General features: G+C 34.0%; 1 protein-coding gene across 3 annotated transcripts; it reads left to right on the top strand.

Annotated features, from left to right (window-relative positions):
- The first annotated feature begins 16,801 nt into the window (after nt 1-16,801).
- Nucleotides 16,802-20,875, top strand: LOC127086440 (transcription factor bHLH123). 3 transcript variants are annotated; one of them, XM_051027204.1, is made up of 7 exons: nt 16,802-17,366; nt 17,815-18,337; nt 18,893-18,991; nt 19,158-19,223; nt 19,340-19,405; nt 19,666-19,716; nt 20,092-20,875. In XM_051027204.1, exons 1-7 carry the CDS (start codon nt 17,032-17,034, stop codon nt 20,239-20,241), a joined length of 1,290 nt encoding a protein of 429 aa, XP_050883161.1. In that variant the 5' UTR covers nt 16,802-17,031; the 3' UTR covers nt 20,242-20,875. The 3 variants fall into 3 exon arrangements, with proteins under 3 accessions (XP_050883161.1, XP_050883162.1, XP_050883160.1); XM_051027205.1 differs by having other exon boundaries at nt 16,805-17,366; nt 17,812-18,337; nt 19,340-19,399; XM_051027203.1 differs by having other exon boundaries at nt 16,809-17,366; nt 17,812-18,337.
- Nucleotides 20,876-21,125: the final 250 nt, after the last annotated feature.

Genomic DNA, 21,125 nt, shown 5'->3' with positions numbered 1-21,125 from the left:
ATATTTAATTAAAACAAAATATAAATCAGAGTAGATATGCAATTTAAGGGTGTCACACTTGACACTTCACACCATTCATCAAAATAGTTTGTCATGCTCATTTATTAATCAAAATAAAACATTGCACAATACGCAGCGGATAAAGATCTAATCAATCATGCAAACCATGTAATCACATTACATGTAAAACTGTTCAACATCCACAATTGAAAACAAAGTAAAACATCCCGTCCCGATGTTACATCTACCAGAGCATGACCCACTAAGGAACTACACTAGACTCCAAGCACTAGCTTCTACTCAATCACTGCTCGTTACCTGAAACATAGTTGTAAGGGTGAGTTCCTCAATCGATATAATAAGCATTATAAAATATCATGTAATGCTAAGTAAATTAACACATTTCATCACCCTAATCAGATCACACATTCAGTAACGGCAACACCAACTCATAATCACAATCATATTCAACACAAACACAAAACACACGTATAATATTGGAATACATCCATTCATATTATACGCCATACATACATTATGCAATGAGACTCCATGCATGCGGTACCGACTATTCGTGAACATATAGTTCAACCTCACCGATCAAATCCAGATACGGCTACCAAGCTCACTAGTCCCACTCATTTGAGACCTAGTGACTCACTCACTAATTCCTCACCATGGGAATTAGCTACCACCCCAAGGGCTATGATATGCACGCTAATCACCTAGCATGCAAACATCAACAACAATCCACAATACTCACTCACTAATTCCTCACCATGGGAATTAGCTACCACCATAAAGGCCACAATATGCACGCCACATCACTTAGCATGCAAACATTCACAACATTCCAAGATGGACATATGCTCACACTCTAAGCCATAAACAGTCCATTCACAGTTGCATACATAACATATACATTCACAGCATTATGCATACCATCACACATCGTCAGCATATTTATCACAAAATCATATCATGTCATGCCAAATCATAAATCACAGTATTAGCACAGTCTACTAATACCTATACAGCTCAAAACAATGGGAAAATGATCCCTCCTATATCATACACCAATATAGGCCAATCCTCAATTGTACACAACAATTAAATATCATTTCTTTCACTTTTCAAACAGTGTTAACCAGTTAACGCCCTGGGTTAATCGGTTAACGCAAACAGAACACGCTTCCTGGCACATCATAACAGTGTTAACCGGTTAACACCCTGGGTTAACCGGTTAACGCAAGACAGACAACAATATTTCACAATTCATAACAGTGTTAACCGGTTAACACCCTGGGTTAACCGGTTAACGCAAGACAGAAAGCTGTTCCTACGCTAACACGAAGCAGAATGCAGAATTCTCCGCATTTTCCGCCGTTGGAGGACTTCCGGACCTCCGATTCCAATTCCGTAAAAAACTACACGTTCGGAAAATCACAACTCACCCAAATATAGATTCAATTACAACTTTAACATAACTTATTCATCACAATTTTTCAGCACTCATCATCCCAATTAGGGTCAATTTAACGGCTTATTACTACCCATTACATGTTAACCCATAATACCCATTAAGCGACGATAAACCCCCCTTACCTGAGTTAATCCGGCAATCCTTTAGCTTCAAGCTCTTCCTTCTTCAACCTTCTTCTCCTGCTCTTCCTCTTTGCCCTTTTCTCACTTTCTGTCGCTTCTCTGATTTTCACGTGAAAACCCTTTTTACCAAATGGAACTCTTTATATATTCCAACTTATTATTCCAATAATAATAATTCCAAATAATATTCCAATAATAATCCAATTATTTAATTAAATTAATAAATATACTATTAACTTAAATTAAATAATTATCCTATTTTTATCGGGGTGTTACAACTCTCCCCCACTAAAAGAGTTTTCGTCCTCGAAAATATACCTCAAGTGAATAACTCAGGATAAGACTCCTTCATCTGACTCTCAAGTTCCCAAGTCACATTGCCACCTGCTGGTCCTCCCCAAGCTACCTTTACCAAAGAAATCTCTTTACCCCGCAACTGCTTCAACTCTCGATCCTCGATTCCTCATAGGTGATGTTTCAACAGTCAGGTTATCTCTCACCTGTACATCATCTACTTGGACCACATGCGACGGATCAGGAATGTACCTCCTCAACTGAGACACATGAAAAACCTCATGCAAATTCGCAAGTGACGGCGGTAAAGCGATACGATAGGCTACCTCCCCTATCCTCTCCAAAATCTGATAAGGACCAATAAATCGAGGTGTCAACTTCTTCGACTTCAAAGCTCGACCAACCCCAGTTATCGGAGTAACACGAAGAAACACATGATCTCCCTCTTGAAACTCAAGTGACTTCCTCCTCTTGTCGTGATAACTCTTCTGACGACTTTGAGCAATCCTCATCTTCTCCTGAATCATCTTAATCTTTTCCGTAGTTTGTTGAACAATCTCCGGTCCAACCACAACACTCTCACCGGACTCATACCAACATAAAGGTGTCCGGCATCTCCTACCATACAAAGCTTCAAACGGTGTCATACCAATGCTCGAATGAAAACTATTGTTGTAGGTAAACTCAATCAAAGGTAAATAACAATCCCAAGCACCTCCCTTTTCCAAAACACAAGCCCTCAAAAGATCCTCCAGTGACTGAATCGTCCTCTCAGTCTGACCATCAGTCTGCGGATGATATGCAGAACTCAATCTCAGCTTAGTTCCCAAAGCCCTCTGCAAACCTTCCCAGAACTTCGAGGTAAATCTAGGATCTCTGTCCGAAACAATACTCGACGGAATACCATGCAAGCTTACAATTTTCTCAATATACAACTCAGCTAGTCTCTCTAACGGATAATCCATTCTGATCGGAATGAAATGAGCCGATTTTGTCAACCTGTCAACAATCACCCAAATAGCTTCAAAATTCTTAATTGTCCTCGGTAAACCAGAAATAAAATCCATACTGATACTATCCCACTTCCACTCTGGAATAGCCAACGGTTGCATTAGCCCAGACGGCTTCTGATGCTCAATCTTTGACTTCTGACAAGTCAAACAAGAATAAACAAAACTCGCAATTTCTCTTTTCATTCCCGGCCACCAAAATAACTTTTTCAAATCATGATACATCTTCGTAGCCCCAGGATGAATACTCAGGCCACTACGATGTCCTTCCTCAAGAATACTCTTCTTAAGTTCGGTAACATCCGAAATACACACCCGATTACCAAATTTCAAAACACCATTCTCATCAACTCTGAATTCACCACCTTGACCTTGATTCACTAGAGTCAACTTATCAACCAAAAGCAAATCGGATTTCTGACCCTCTCTAATCTCATCCAGAATACCACTCGTTAACTTCAACATTCCCAATTTAACACTATTGTGAGTACTCTCACACACCAAGCTCAAGTCTCTAAACTGCTCAATTAAATCCAATTCCTTAACCATTAACATAGACATATGCAATGATTTCCGACTCAATGCATCAGCCACTACGTTTGCTTTACCCGGATGGTAATTCAAACCAAAGTCATAATCCTTCAGAAACTCTAACCATCTCCTCTGTCTCATATTCAGCTCTTTCTGATCAAACAAATACTTTAAACTTTTATGGTCACTGAAAACCTCAAATCTTGACCCGTACAAGTAATGCCTCCATAACTTCAGAACAAATACTACAGCTGCCAACTCTAAATCGTGTGTCGGATAGTTCCTCTCATGAACCTTCAGTTGTCTCAAAGCATAAGCTATAACCTGCTTATTCTGCATCAAAACACCACCCAAACCCAACAATGAAGCATCACAGTAAACCTCAAATGGTTCCGATGGACTTGGTAATATCAGAATAGGAGCAGTAGTTAACCTCCTCTTTAACTCTTGGAAACCTTCTTCACATTTTGAGTCCCAAACAAACAGTTGCCCCTTTCTAGTCAACATCGTCAACGGTAACGCCAACTTAGAAAATCCCTCAATGAATTTCCTATAATAACCTGCAAGTCCAAGAAAACTCCTTATCTCAGAAACCGACTTCGGAGCTTCCCACTTAGATACCGCTTCTATCTTAGAAGGATCAACAGCAACACCACCTCTTGAAATCACATGACCAAGAAAACTAACCTCTTCTAACCAAAATTCACACTTAGACAGTTTAGCAAATAACTTCTTTTCTCGTAGAACTCCTAAAACCACTCTCAAATGTTCAGCATGCTCTTCTTCAGATTTCGAATACACCAAAATATCGTCAATAAACACCACAACAAACTTGTCTAGGTACGGATGGAAAATCCTATTCATATACTCCATAAATACTCCAGGCGCATTAGTCACACTAAAAGGCATTACAGAATACTCATAATGTCCATACCTTGTTCTGAAAGCAGTCTTCTGAATATCCTCAGTTTTCACACGTATCTGATGATACCCTGATCTCAAATCTATTTTGCTGAACACACTCGCACCAACCAACTGATCCATCAAATCATCAATCCTCGGCAAAGGATACCGATTCTTGATCGTCACTTTATTCAGTTGCCTGTAGTCCACACACAACCTCATAGTACCTTCTTTCTTCTTAACCAACAACACTGGTGCACCCCACGGCGACACACTCGGACGAATAAATTTCTTATCCAACAGATCTTCCAGCTGACTCTTCAATTCAGTTAACTCAATAGCAGACATACGGTACGGAGCCATCGATATCGGCCTAGTACCAGGTACCAATTCAATTGAGAACTCAACTTCACGCTCTGGTGGTAATTCATTCACTTCTTCAGGAAACACATCAGGAAAATCACACACCACGGCTAGATCGCAAATCACCAGTTTATCTTTAGTCTCCAAAGTTGCTAACAGCATAAACAACTCTGCCCCATCTGCTACTGCCTCATTCACCTGCCTTGCTGATAGAAACAAACTCCTTCCTTCCTCAATCTCAGGAAAAAATCACAGTCTTATCAAAACAGTTGATATAAACTCGGTTAAACACCAACCAGTTCATACCCAGGATAACATCAATCTGCACTAGTGGAAGACACACGAGGTCTATCCCAAAGTCTCTACCAAAAATACTCAAAGGACAATTTAAACAAACTGAAGTAGTAGTCACTGAACCCTTCGCAGGAGTATCAATCACCATACTTCCATGCATCTCAGATATCTCTAATTTAAGTTTCACAGCACAATCCAAAGATATAAAGGAATGAGTCGCACCTGTGTCAATAATAGCTACAAGAGGAAAGCCATTAATATAACACGTACCTCGGATTAAACGATCATCTGCAGAAGTCTCCGAACCCGATAAAGCAAAAACCTTGCCTCCCGACTGGTTCTCTTTCTTCGGCTTAGGACATTGTGGACTGATATGACCCACTTCTCCACAGTTGAAACAAGTCACAGTCTTCAACCGGCACTCTGCAGCCAAGTGACCACCTTTTCCACACTTGAAACACTTCTTCTCAGCACTGATACACTCATGAATACGATGTCCAGCCTGACCACATCTGTAACACTTAGCAGGGGCACTGGAGTCTCCCCCACTAGGTCTCCTCATCCCACTCTGTCTCTGGAAACCTTTGCCAGCTGCATACGGTTTCCCACGATCATTCTGATTCTTGCCTTTCCTATCAACCCTCTGCTAATAGCTCTCCGCTCTGGCCTTGGTATCCTGTTCAAAAATCCTGCAACAGTCAACCAAGTCCGAAAACACTCTAATCCGCTGATATCCAATAGTCTGCTTAATCTCGGGACGTAACCCGTTCTCAAACTTCACACATTTCGAAAATTCCCCAGTGGCCTCATCATAGGGAGTGTAATACTTCGACAGCTCTGTGAACTTAGCAGCATACTCAGTAACAGACCGATTGCCCTGCTTCAATTCTAAGAACTCTATCTCTTTCTTTCCTCTGACATCCTCTGGAAAATACTTCCTCAGGAATCTCTCTCTGAACACCGCCCAAGTGATCTCAGCATTCCCAGCAGTTTCCAACTCAGTGCGGGTAGCAACCCACCAATCATCTGCTTCCTCTGACAGCATATGCGTACCGAACCTGACCTTCTGGTTATCGACACACTCAGTCACTCGGAAGATCCTCTCGATCCCTTCAACCACTTCTGAGCACCATCTGGATCGTATGCTCCCTTGAACATTGGAGGATTGTTCTTCTGGAACTCACTCAGTTGACGAGCAGCTCCCAATCCCACAACATTCGGATTTCCTCCAAGTACTCCAGCTAGCATACCCAGAGCCTCAGCAATCGCAGCATCATCTCTACCTCTTCCAGCCATCTCTATTCTGAAAACCCAACAAGCTAAAACAATAAGTACTGATAGGGTTACACAACACCTATCACGTACAGGGAAACAAAATAATTACGACTCGACTCGACCGACTATGCTTTGATACCACTAATGTAACACCCTTCTAAAATACCCCAATATTTAATTAAAACAAAATATAAATCAGAGTAGATATGCAATTTAAGGGTGTCACACTTGACACTTCACACCATTCATCAAAATAGTTTGTCATGCTCATTTATTAATCAAAATAAAACATTGCACAATACGCAGCGGATAAAGATCTAATCAATCATGCAAACCATGTAATCACATTACATGTAAAACTGTTCAACATCCACAATTGAAAACAAAGTAAAACATCCCGTCCCGATGTTACATCTACCAGAGCATGACCCACTAAGGAACTACACTAGACTCCAAGCACTAGCTTCTACTCAATCACTGCTCGTTACCTGAAACATAGTTGTAAGGGTGAGTTCCTCAATCGATATAATAAGCATTATAAAATATCATGTAATGCTAAGTAAATTAACACATTTCATCACCCTAATCAGATCACACATTCAGTAACGGCAACACCAACTCATAATCACAATCATATTCAACACAAACACAAACACACGTATAATATTGGAATACATCCATTCATATTATACGCCATACATACATTATGCAATGAGACTCCATGCATGCGGTACCGACTATTCGTGAACATATAGTTCAACCTCACCGATCAAATCCAGATACGGCTACCAAGCTCACTAGTCCCACTCATTTGAGACCTAGTGACTCACTCACTAATTCCTCACCATGGGAATTAGCTACCACCCCAAGGCTATGATATGCACGCTAATCACCTAGCATGCAAACATCAACAACAATCCACAATACTCACTCACTAATTCCTCACCATGGGAATTAGCTACCACCATAAAGGCCACAATATGCACGCCACATCACTTAGCATGCAAACATTCACAACATTCCAAGATGGACATATGCTCACACTCTAAGCCATAAACAGTCCATTCACAATTGCATACATAACATATACATTCACAGCATTATGCATACCATCACACATCGTCAGCATATTTATCACAAAATCATATCATGTCATGCCAAATCATAAATCACAGTATTAGCACACTCTACTAATACCTATACAGCTCAAAACAATGGGAAAATGATCCCTCCTATATCATACACCAATATAGGCCAATCCTCAATTGTACACAATAATTAAATATCATTTCTTTCACTTTTCAAACAGTGTTAACCGGTTAACGCCCTGGGTTAACCGGTTAACGCAAACAGAACACGCTTCCTGGCACATCATAACAGTGTTAACCGGTTAACACCCTGGGTTAACCGGTTAACGCAAGACAGACAGCAATATTTCACAATTCATAACAGTGTTAACCGGTTAACACCCTGGGTTAACCGGTTAACGCAAGACAGAAAGCTGTTCCTGCGCTAACACGAAGCAGAATGCAGAATTCTCCGCATTTTCCGCCGTTGGAGGACTTCCGGACCTCCGATTTCAATTCCGTAAAAAACTACACGTTCGGAAAATCACAACTCACCCAAATATAGATTCAATTACAACTTTAACATAACTTATTCATCACAATTTTTCAGCACTCATCATCCCAATTAGGGTCAATTTAACGGCTTATTACTACCCATTACATGTTAACCCATAATACCCATTAAGCGACGATAAACCCCCCTTACCTGAGTTAATCCGGCAATCCTTTAGCTTCAAGCTCTTCCTTCTTCAACCTTCTTCTCCTGCTCTTCCTCTTTGCCCTTTTCTCACTTTCTGTCGCTTCTCTGATTTTCACGTGAAAACCCTTTTTACCAAATGGAACTCTTTATATATTCTAACTTATTATTCCAATAATAATAATTCCAAATAATATTCCAATAATAATCCAATTATTTAATTAAATTAATAAATATACTATTAACTTAAATTAAATAATTATCCTATTTTTATCGGGGTGTTACAACGACAGCCTGTGCTATATTGTGATAGCCAAAGCGCTCTTCATATTACTTCTAATCCTGTGTTTCATGAAAGAACAAAGCACCTTAACCTAGATTGTTATCTAGTAAGGGAAAAGGTTCAAGATGGTATCTTAGACTTTTACCAATTTCATCACAAGAGCAATTGGCAGATTTTCTCACAAAGGTTTTGACCCCTCCAAAATTCAACTCATTTATATCCAAACTTGGCATGATATACATCTATAATGCTTTACCTTGAGGGAGAATATTGAGCTAATAAAATATATGCACATCTTATGCCTAAAAGTGTGCATCGGTTGTTGTTATTATGCCTAAAATTATGCATGTACTTTACTACTAATTATTTTGCTGTAATCAGTAACTATTATTTTACATTTTTCTGTTACTACTAATTAATGCTAATTCCTATATATATATATATATATAATATATATATATATATATATATATATATATATATATATATATTATATTATATATATATATATATAATATATATATATATATCTTCATATTACTTCTAATCCTGTGTTTCATGAAAGAACAAAGCACCTTAACCTAGATTGTTATCTAGTAAGGGAAAAGGTTCAAGATGGTATCTTAGACTTTTACCAATTTCATCACAAGAGCAATTGGCAGATTTTCTCACAAAGGTTTTGACCCCTCCAAAATTCAACTCATTTATATCCAAACTTGGCATGATATACATCTATAATGCTTTACCTTGAGGGAGAATATTGAGCTAATAAAATATATGCACATCTTATGCCTAAAAGTGTGCATCGGTTGTTGTTATTATGCCTAAAATAACATGTACTTTACTACTAATTATTTTGCTGTAATCAGTAACTACTATTTACATTTTTCTGTTACTACTTATTAATGCTAATCCTATATATATATATATATATATATATATATATATATATATATATATATATTATATATATATATATATATATATATACTATATATATCATTCAATGTACAGTTTCTACCTGAAGAATAATTGAATTCAATTATTGGAGACCGAATTGGTCATCCTTTTTCATCTTTTACTTATTTTTATAATGGATTTTAAAAAAAATTATGGTTAAATATGTTTTTGGTCTCTCTAAATATGATCATTTTCACTTTTAGTCCCTCTAAAAATTTCCTTCAAATAATGGTCTTTATAATATTTTCTATCCACACTTTTTGTCCATTCTACTAACAGTCGTTAACAAAAGTTGATGTAGGATTTCACGTGGAACTTTTCTGATGACTGTGCATACACGTGACAATGTCAACGCGGTAAAAAATATTGATGTGGATTTCATGTGGTACTTGTTTCCATTTTTATTTTTTATATTCATTAAAATTATAGAGACGGAAAGTCCGTCGCTAAGATGAACATCATAAATAAATCCAGAATTTTGTAGCTAATTTAAACACACCATTCTTATGATCTAAAATTCATTTTTTTCATGATTTTTTGCATGAACGTTGGATCTCTCACACAAAAATTGAATTTTGTTTTAGTTGAGATAAATTAAATATGAATTTTTTAAGGTCGATTTACCATGAATCAAAAACAACGGAAACATTGACATATGATTCAATTTTGAGATAATATTTTTCATAGACCTATCTAATAATACTTAAAATGGATCTACAAAGTTTCATAGCATTCTGAATAAATTTCAATTTATTTCAATTTTTTTATCAAAACACATATATATGTGTTTCGATCTAAAAATTAAAATAAATTGTGTCTGATTCAGAATATCATGAAACTTTGAAGATCCTTTTAATGTGTTATTATATAAGTCTATAAAAAATATTAGCTTAAAATTCAATCATATGCCAACATTTGCGTTGTTAACGTTTCATAGAAAATCGATGCTTAAAAAATTCATATTAAATTGATCTCATGTAAAAAAAATTATTTTTTGTGGGAGAGATCCTTATAATGTGATAAACATTTTTCCAAAAATCATTAAAAAAAATGAAGTCTAGGTCATAATAATGGTTTTCGCCTCTAGAAAAAAAATACATATATACATGTTTCGATCGAAAAATCAAAATAAATCGAGACTTATTCGAAATTCCATGAAACATTCCAGATCCATTTCATGTATTACGATATATGTCTCTACAAACTATTAGCTTTAAATTAAATCATATGTCAATGTTTGTGTTGTTTGCGTTTTATAAAAAAATCGACGCTTAAAAAATTCATATTTAATTTATCTCATGTAAAAAATATCAATTTTTGTGGGAGAGATTCTTATAATGTGATAAACGTTCATGAAAAAAGATTAGCTCAAAATTCAATGGTATGTCAATGTTTACGGTGTTTCCGTTTCATAGAAAATCATCATTAAAAAAAATCATATTTAATTCATATCAAGTAAAAAATAATAATTTTTGTGGGGGAGATTCTTATAACATTATAAGTTTTAATGTAAAAAATCATGAAAAAAATAGAGTTTGGGTCATAAGAATGATGTATTTAAATTGGCTAGGGATTAGCTAGGAATTAGCTATACATTAGCTACAAATTCTAGATTTATGCAAGATGCTCATATTAGCGACGATCTTTCAGTCGCTATAATTTTAATTAATATAAAAAATAAAAAATGGAAGAAATTACCACGTGACATCCACGTCAGTATTTTTTGCTACACTGTGTTTGCCACATGTATGATCATTCATAAAAAAATCTTCATGTGACATGTCACATTAGCTTCTGTTAACGACCTTTAGCAGGAGGGACCAAAAATGTGGATGAAAAATATTATGAGGACAATTCTTTGAAGGAAATCTTTAAAGGGGCTAAAAGTGAAAATGACCATATTTAAAGGGACCAGAAACATATTTAACCCTATAAGTTATTCAAACCTATGGTAAAATGATATATACTTGTTGATCGAGTAAATATTTTTCATTTAAGTGAATTGGTCAGAAGAAAGAAAAAGTTAACTAGATAAGATGCAAGAATAATTTTTTTTTGAGTTGTCCATTATGAGGTATGAGAATAGAAGTGGAGCTCGAACAAGACAACAAAAAATTATGGGTAAGTAGCATCAACTTAGAAATTAACATTAAAGCAGGTAAATTATCGTTTTTCTTCAAAATCTCATTTTACAAGCATTATCCTTTAGGATGGAAAGGTTCAACTTTGAGATTGTGATGAAAATGCACCACACTGTGTTTTAAGTTGTTAATTTCTCTATTTTATTTATTTTTATTGTTAATGCATTTACTTTATGTAGATTCTCAATAAAGATTTCACAGATTCATGAAAAAGAACAAATCAAATTGAAATCATCCTAACCAAATACTCTTTATGTAGTATTTTATTGTGAAAGTTTTCACTAATGAGGATGATGAAGACTCAGAGTAGTTTTCTTCTCATTTCCTAGTTTTTTTTAGCCTTTTTCCAGCCTTTTGTACTTGAGTTCTATTTTCTAAATGGTTATGCATACTTATCTTATCTATGTGCTTAAATATTTGTCATATTTATTTATAGTTTTTTCCACCTTTTTTATAATGCCAATATATATTTATAGTTTTTTCCACCTTTTTTATAATGCCAAAAAATGGAGAAGTATACTTCTAGGGAGAGTAAGGTAACTCTTTATTTTTGTCAGTGGGAATTTAGCCACTACAATCTATCACTTTAATTTTCTTGTTTGTCCATCTCTCTGAAAGATGCGTTGTCATTATCAAAAAGGGAGAGAATATGAATCTATGTGCTTGCAAATATGACGTTTACAACAATCTATTTGATTTTGATGATGACAACACTTTAAAGTAAAGTCTTCATCATAAATGTTGATCAAGTCCATTTGGTTTTGATGATGATAATAGTATGCGGTAAAGTCATCATCTGATGTGTTGATCAAGTTGTGATGCTTGAAGGTCAAGATATCAAACCTTATATTAGGAAGACAACACCTAATGTCAAGCAGCGTTCAACGGAGTCAACAAAAATCTCTTATCAAGTTTTGTGTCTGATGATGGTTCCTAGCATAAAAAGTTATCTTAAGCCTCACCAGGGAGAAGATTCAAGTTCTCAGTGAAGTACTAAAGTCAAAGGTAATATAAGAATCTTGAAGCTTCAGAGTTCTGAAAGAGATGAAGTGTGAAAGCTCGTCGTGTCTTTGTCGAGCGACCTATTTCTCTAAATATATAAAATTAGTTCTCGAATTTACTAATGCAAATCAGACACACACACACACACACACACTTCGAAATGATCGGAAATCCTCTCTTATTTTATTAAATCAACCAAAAAAAATTGTGTTCCTAGCTAATAGATTAGAGACTCATTATAATCATACAGGATTTTTTTTACATGAACTAATCTTATTAACTCACTAGGGTTAATCAATTACCAACCTTGTAACCCTAATAAATAATTATTATGTTTCTTAATAGATTAAAGATGATGGTTGTTGAAAACCTTTATTTTTTGTATTACATAATCGATTATCCTCACGGAATAATCAATTATGAACTTTAAAAGGCCAATGAATTATTTCCTTTTCGAGTCACTTTTTATCCTATTAATATAGGGATTCTCCCCATTTCAGTTCACATTAGAAATATGTATTCTAATACCTTTCTCTGACTCTCTTTTCTCTTCTTTTATTTCCTCATCTTTGCCTTAGTGCTTTTGGGAGTGAATTCTTTTATCTACGAGGTGTTTGGGTCTTGTGTAAAAGTATTATTGTAATATCTCTCTTTTGAGAAATTTGTGTTGGGTGTGAGGTAAATCAGTTGAGAAGCTCTTATTTGGTTGTTGAGGTGAACCCGGTAATATCTCTCTTTGGTTGGGAGGTCTTTATTATTAAAACTCTTGTTTGATTTATGAACTTAGTTTGATGTTAAAAGCTCTTAGTTGGTTCAAAATTATCGTGGTGGAAAACTCTCTTGGTTGGGAGGTCTTCGTAGTTGAAACTCTCGTGTTTGTTTGGGAGGAAAGCCATAGGAAAACTATAATCCTTTTATAAGGTTTATGGAGAAGACTTGTCAAAATCTCATATCATAGTGCATCTTTCTCTAGGATGAACTAATTAGGCTTAACTTCTATAAATATCTGGTGCATCTTTCTCTTCTCTTCTCTTTTTACTTTTTTGTTATTTGTTATTTGTTCTGATGCATTTCTTTCTAACTAATTTTCTTTATTCCACGACTTATATTTCATTTTTTTATAAATATGTTTTAAACTCTTATTTTATCGAAGATTTTATTCATACATCATTTTTCAAACACATACAATTCACCTCACCCCTCTTGTATTTGGAATCACTTTTCTAACAAAATTGTCAGTAGTTAATTGTTACTATTATATTTACATTATTTTCAGAACTTGAACCTTGGACCTCCAACTCCTCGTTCAAATTAGTTGAGTTACCCCACTCAGCCTAAGAAGTATTGACATTAACACCCACAAATAATTTTTTTTATAGAAATTCATTTTAAGACTAAAAATAATCTCAAAATACTATGAATTATAGCCTTAATAGATATAATATTTGATCAAATCTCCCTCCATTTTTATTTACTAATAAATAAAGTATCATTAACAATTGAAGGTGAAACACTTGTCTCCCACTGAAAAACCTTTAAAACAATCAACCCAGAAAGACAAAATAGTGAATTCCAACCTTTTATAGCTAAGATAAAAAAAGGGAATTTCTTTTCCCATCTATAAAGGTTCTCCCAAACCCTTTGGCGAAAAGTAAAAAATACCCTTTATTCTCGGATATGTATCTTCAGACGCACCATTTTCCAACAAACTAAGGTGGATGTGTGAGCATCCTCACTTTGAAAAAATTAAATTCGGAGATGCATCTCCGTATGTGTATTAGGGTTTATCCGCAGATGAATCTTCAGATTACTCTAGATGACGTCGCATGCCTTCTACACCTTCCCATCAGGGGGAAGTTACTTGATCATTCTAGGATGAAACCTGATGAAGCCTAAGAGATGATGGTAATTTATTTTGGAGCTGGCATAATGGATGCCCTGGTGCAGTGTCAGAGCATCATATGTGCTCATGCCAAATTTTCATATTTGGAAAAGCTTTATGAAAAAAACTCAGAGTTGGTCGATAATGCTAACGGTGATGATTTACAGGTTACCTACCATCGGGAGTATGCTTTGAGGTGTTTCCTCCTAATCTTGGTTGATACATTCATACTTGTGGACAAAAGTGAAACCTACGTCGATATGGAATACCTTAAGTACTTCATCTCCTTGTCGGCCATTAACGAGTGGAACTATGGTGGGGCCTTGTTTGGTATACTTGTACTCCAAATCGAGTGAAGGTTCCCTTTAGATAAAAAGGAAACTGACAGGCTCCTGCACCCTGCTGACGATAATTTCCATATCCACTATTAATTTTAAAAGAATTTTTTTTACATTTGTTACTAATATTATTTTCTTATTCATTTTCAAAGATGGATCATATCCTACTTTCACCGCATACATGGGTTTGATCGTATGGTAGAGTATACTAAGGATTGGCCATGTGTTTGCATGTATTGCTCGCACATAGGGAATGATTTTGTGCGGCCGTTCCATGTGTATATTGATCGGACTTAATATGATGACATCGACTGGACATCATACACCTTTCACTGGGACATTGTTTCCTTTGACACCATATCATTTTACTCCAGATGACTGGCATGTGGGAGGAATATGATGTGCATGTATCTTCCAGAGCGATGCATGCTTCAATTTAGATATGTGCATATCATTCTGAGACCCCCCATTCGAGTCTTCTCCTAACAACATCATCCTTAGACATCTTGATGACATACAGGGGAATTATAAGAGTCATATGGTACCAGAGGAGTATCAGAGTATGTCAGCCACAATTCAATGGTCTTGTATGGAAGATTACATGACTTGGTTCTATAGTGTGTCACACCTTGTCATGACACCAAACGCTCCTAGAGGTCCACCTAGGCCTGCTCATGAGGAGATCCTGGAGAATGAAAAGGCCATGGAGGACCATGCCATTGGTGTATTGCAAATATGTCAAAATATCATGTGGATTACGTATGTGAGCATAAAGTCTAGGTTGTTTGAGAGAGGTGGCGATGATGCGGTTGATCTCGCACAAGCCATTCTTAATGAGTCACATAATGCCTTGGGTTACTGGTGGCAGAGGAGGTGCCAAGGGGTTAGGACTAGTCATATGCAGTAGGTTCTGTTTTTTTGTTATTGGTATTTTAGGATGTTTTGGTTTTATTTTTCATACTTTGAGGAATAATGTTTGTAATATTATAAGATGTTTTTTTAATTAATGCATTACCTTGTTCTATGATGTTCGTGTTTATTAATGTTTGAATCAAATTATGGTACTGTTAGTCGGATTAAAATGACATTTGATTTTTTTTAAAAATACAAACGTAGGACAATGTTTCTGCCCAAGATGCATGCAGGTAAGGTTTCTGAGATGCATATCTGAAATAAGGATGTTTAAATAGCTTAAAATTCACTTTCGAAGATGCATCTCCAAATACACCTCATAAAAGTTTCGCAGATGCCACCCCGACAAAATATTTTGTAAAATGGGATGGTTGCTTGATTTACGAAGGATAAAGTGATTAAAAGTGTGTTCAAAGATTCATTTTTTAAAGATCTAAACATAATTTTGAATTTACAAAGACGTGAGTCACACCATAAAATTAAAAAAATAAATTTCAAAAAATACAAAAGGAAATTATGTATCTCCTCATTCCAAATCACACTTCAAAAATAAAATTCCCATGTAGACCTCCCATTTTCTAATCCAGAAAATCCAGAAACTAAAGTTGTACTAACACATTTTATAACCTTCCGAAGTCTTTTTAAATTCATAAGATATTTTTATGTAAAGAAACATCTCTTAAAATCTTAGTCCAATACATTTAGACCCTGCATTAAAATTTACACGGTTACACATCGAACATAAACTTTTATACTAAATTATTTTGCTTTTTATTAACATACAAGCATATATTATAATATAAAAATAAAAAGTTTGTACTAAAATATTTATTCCATTTCTAGATATTTAATACAATATTCTTAAAAATGCTCTTATGTTCTATTCCTCAACTTCAAGGATTGAGATGAATGGAAAAAAAAAAAGCAAGATTAAGTTTTACAATAAGTAGAAATATTTTATAAAGCTCCTTATCTATTATTATTATTATTATTATTATTATTATTATTATTACTATTATTATTATTATTATTATTTAACCTTTCCATGTATGTGTCATTTTCAACCAAAAAAAAAATCAATTATATTGAAACATTTAAGACAACAAACAGCTGGAAGACCTACAACTTTATTAATTAAAGTGACAACAAAACAAAAGTCTATAAGAAAAAATAAACCTGAATTTGATTTTAATTCCAAAGTCTTATCAATGACCCTTTGAATTATCAAAGTGTCAACCATATTCCTGTTAGTCGGTTACAAAAATTCCTTCATTCATTTTTTTTCTCATTGTCTTTCTCTCTTCACCTTCCAATATAAATACATCACAACTTAAGAATCGTTTTCCATTCATCATTTTTATCAAACTCTTAACTCTCTCACTCATTCATATTTTATATTTTCATCACATCATAAAAACTATATACTATATTTTTCTCATAATTTATATATAGATAGTGAAAGCTTAACCAAACTATGGCTGATGATGATCAATTTCATCATTCAAGTGGAAACTGGTGGGAATCAGCATCAAGAAACATGAGATTTGATCATACAAGTGGTGGAACATCACAACAATCTTCTTCTTCTGCCATCACCAACAACAATAATATTGTCGATTTTGGTTGGCAAAATTCAGATATGGTTGAGATGAAACCAAGATCTTCCATGGATAATTCTTCTGTGGTTTTTCATGATACTCGGAAACTCGAACAAAATCAAGATTCTTCAAATTCTACTGACCCTAACTTGCATATGATGGGTTTGGGACTTTCTTCTCATTCCATGGATTGGAACCAACCATCTTTGATGTAAGTGAAATATTTAGTTTTTTAATATTATAAACTATTTATGAAAAATATTTCAAAACTACTAAAAAAAATTTAACTTTCATTTCCATTTTCTCTCTATGTAGTATGGTGATGCAACTGTATGAAACGTTTAGATTTAAGAGAGAAAAATCTCTATCTCAAAATTGAACTACTAGATTTAAAGGGAAAAAATTTCTCCCTCGAAATCCAAATGTTCTATTTAGAATGAAATTTTTCATCTTTTAGTTTAATCGTTTCTAAAATTGCATTACCATACTCAAATAGGTTTAAAATTGCAGTTACAATCAGTTGGAGTTTTGCTGTAAATTTATATATTGTTGTAAAATGCGCCTGATTAGTTCAAAATTTTAGATGAATTAGTAAAAATTAATCTTCACGAACTCTAAATTTTGACGTTTTTTGTGTTTGTTTGATGGTGATATAGAAGAGGTGATGAAAAGGGAACAGAAAACAGTTTCAGGTCAATATTGGAAGAGAATTTGAGTTCAACAAGAAACAATTTTGAGCAAGAAAATGTGATGGGAATGTGTCAACAAGTGAATAGAAATTTTTCTTTGGATCAAAACCAGTTTAGTCCTCAATATAGTTCTGGAGACAGCAATGTTATTCAAATGGATTCTTCAGCTTTATATGGAACTCCATCAATTTTACAAGGCTCATCCATGACTAGTTTTCCATATCCAACAAATAACTATGGATTATTAAACTCTAATAATGAGTTGAATATGAACATGCCTTCTAATAATTGGTCTAATAATAAAGTTCCTCAGTTTTTGATGAGAGCTTCACCTCCAAAACAATCATCCACAAGTAACCAGTTGCATTTTACTAATAACACCCCTTTTTGGAATGCTTCTGAGCCTCCGAATTCTATTAAGGATGTTAGGTCAAGTTTCTTCCCCTCTTTGCAACCTCAATTCTCCACACCAAATTTTGATTCACATTCAAAGGTATTCCACTAATACATTTCATTAATATTAGTAGATTACGTTAGTTTTTAGAGTTTTTGTTTTAATTCGAACTTTCTGGTCATGATTTTAAATTGCGGATTCACTCGCAGATTCACAGTTGCAAGTTTGCGACTGCTGTCGTTGTGATGCGTATTACGGCTATTGCAACACGTGAATTGAGAGATAATTAAGATTTTTCATTATATTAGAGAAAAATTAGGATTTGAAATCATAAAATTTTAATTTTTGGTAAAAAAAACGGTACAAACACCTCGAAATTGTATAATGTGGTTCCTTAAGCTAACTGATGCGGTTGTCGAGACTACTGCATCTGAAATATTACAGCTACAGACTGCAATTTAAAATCATGAACTTGATTGGTACTCTTTTGAAGCTTACTCAAGTCACCAACCAAGTTGATAAGAATGCAAACCGCAAACAATAAACACGATATTTGTTTACACAGTTTAATCTATATATGCGACTAGTGAGTCGATTTGATTTAGTTCTGTATTCTTATTTAAATGAATTAAAAAAGTGAGAATAATTTTGCAGAATATAAGTGAAGTGAATACTGTGGTGAAGAAAAGTGGGAGTGAGCCAGCACTCAAAAGGACTCGTAACGAAACTCCATCAACTTTGCCAGCTTTTAAGGTACAATAAGTGCAACTAACCTTTTAACAATAAGGGAAAGCTCTTTAACCTTTTTTTTATGTATCTTTTTCTTTTTTCTTTTTGTTTCTTTTTTTTCTTTCAGTTCATAAACACTTTGATATATCAAATTTATCAAAATGTATTTCAAAACTTTCTTGCCTCTTAGGTCAGAAAAGAAAAGATGGGAGACAGAATCACTGCACTCCAACAATTGGTGTCTCCTTTTGGAAAGGTTGGTTAATAAAATTATTCTAAGTGAAAATTCTTGATCATTTTCTTAATATATGAAATATTATTATATGGTTTAATTTTATTGATAAAAATTTTAAAGTGTGTTATTTTTGTCAGACTGATACAGCCTCGGTGCTTTCTGAAGCCATTGAATACATCAAATTTCTCCATGAACAGGTTACAGTAAGTTTCATTACCCATTAGTAAAATCTAATTTTTTTTATATATAGCTGAAAAATAAGTTTTAATTTATGTTGAAAAATAAGTAGCTTTTATAAAATATCATCAATCAAATTTATTTTTGATTTTTAAAATAACTAAATTGTAACCCTAATATCAGTAGACTTTATAACATAATATTTTATAGGATTAAAAACTTATTTAACTCAATAACTAAAATCTTAGGTATTAATTTCTGCTGTGTTTTTGTTTATACCAAACAGCTTTTGAGCACCCCATATATGAAAAGTGGAGCTCCATCAGATACTCATCAGGTAGAATAAAATTTCTTCATAAATTTATTATTATTATTAATATTATTATTAATATTATTATTATTATTATTATTATTATTATTATTAAAAAGATTTGCCATACATAGGACATTATCACAACTGCTGTTGTTGAAGCTTTCATTAACGATTTTAAATTGCAGTCGTGATAAAGTATGTGAAATATGGCTGATTCGATCAAAATTGCAATAATAATATTATCTTTGAGACTTTTAAAATCTATAATATTATACTCGTAAGTGTGATTGTGGTCTGTAATTTAAAACTATACATCAAAATAATTTGCATGTGATTGTAGAATATAATTTTCTAACCCTAATTGTGTTATAATGCTTTTTAAACATTTTTTTAATGCAGAATTCAGGTAAATCAAAAAAATCCGATGGCGCAAAGCAAGATCTAAGAAGTCGAGGTCTGTGTTTGGTACCGATTTCAAGCACATTTCCAGTGACTCATGAAACAACAGTTGATTTTTGGACACCAACATTTGGAGGAACATCAAGATAATTAATTAAACCAATACCCTACAACTAGGGCATGATTGTATGTACCTTATCAAACCTAGCCAAGTTGGGAATGATAAGATAGAAGAAAAGAGAAGAAACATGAAAAAAGACAAAGAATGCCCACTTAAATATGTAAAGTTAGTTAGTTCTAATGAGGGAGATGGGAAAAAAGAGAGTGGGGGGAAAGGGAAATTTTTAGTTAAAAGAGAAAGAAAAAGAAGTGACTCTTCAAAAGATAGTCACTGATGGGCCAACTACATTTAGAATTATTTAGGGTTTGGGAAATATTTGGGACCATCTAGAGTTTGAAATAATTGAAGTGTTATGCTTACAAGCTTGAGATTAGGAATGGAAAAGTGATTAAAATAGAGAAAAGTTAGACTTAACATGAGAAAAGAGAAATGCATAGATTTTTCTATGGCGACTACAAAGTTATTGGATCAATATCTAAATCTACTTAGAATTTGATCCAAAAACTTTACAGTCATTGCATTTGTGTATCAGTTGTATCGTATTAGTTTTAAATTTAAAATTTTTGTTATTTAAATATTTTTATTTTTTATTTTATGTTTTAGTGCTATTTGTACTCTCTTTTTTACAAACTCATTTTATAAACCGATTCTTTTTTGTGTTTATTTGATTCTTTTGGCTTGCAACGTATTTCTGATATCATATTAACTTGTCATTCTAAAATATTTGTAATTTTATATATATAAAAAATTTTAAGTGGCGAGAGAAAGAAAATGCGTAGAAAATGTGTTGTTAGATATTTTTTTAAGATGTATTGTTGGAAGAAAAATAAAGGAGATGCTTTACTAATTTTTTATTGAATATATTGTGAATAGAGTTGGCACTAACTTTAGTTTTAAAAAATAAGAAATTAAT

Source organism: Lathyrus oleraceus, chromosome 5 (assembly GCF_024323335.1).
Source record: "Lathyrus oleraceus cultivar Zhongwan6 chromosome 5, CAAS_Psat_ZW6_1.0, whole genome shotgun sequence".
Taxonomy (NCBI): Eukaryota; Viridiplantae; Streptophyta; class Magnoliopsida; order Fabales; family Fabaceae; genus Lathyrus; species Lathyrus oleraceus.
The sequence above is the reverse complement of the archived record's forward strand: the minus strand, read 5'-3'. Positions and strand labels throughout refer to the sequence as shown.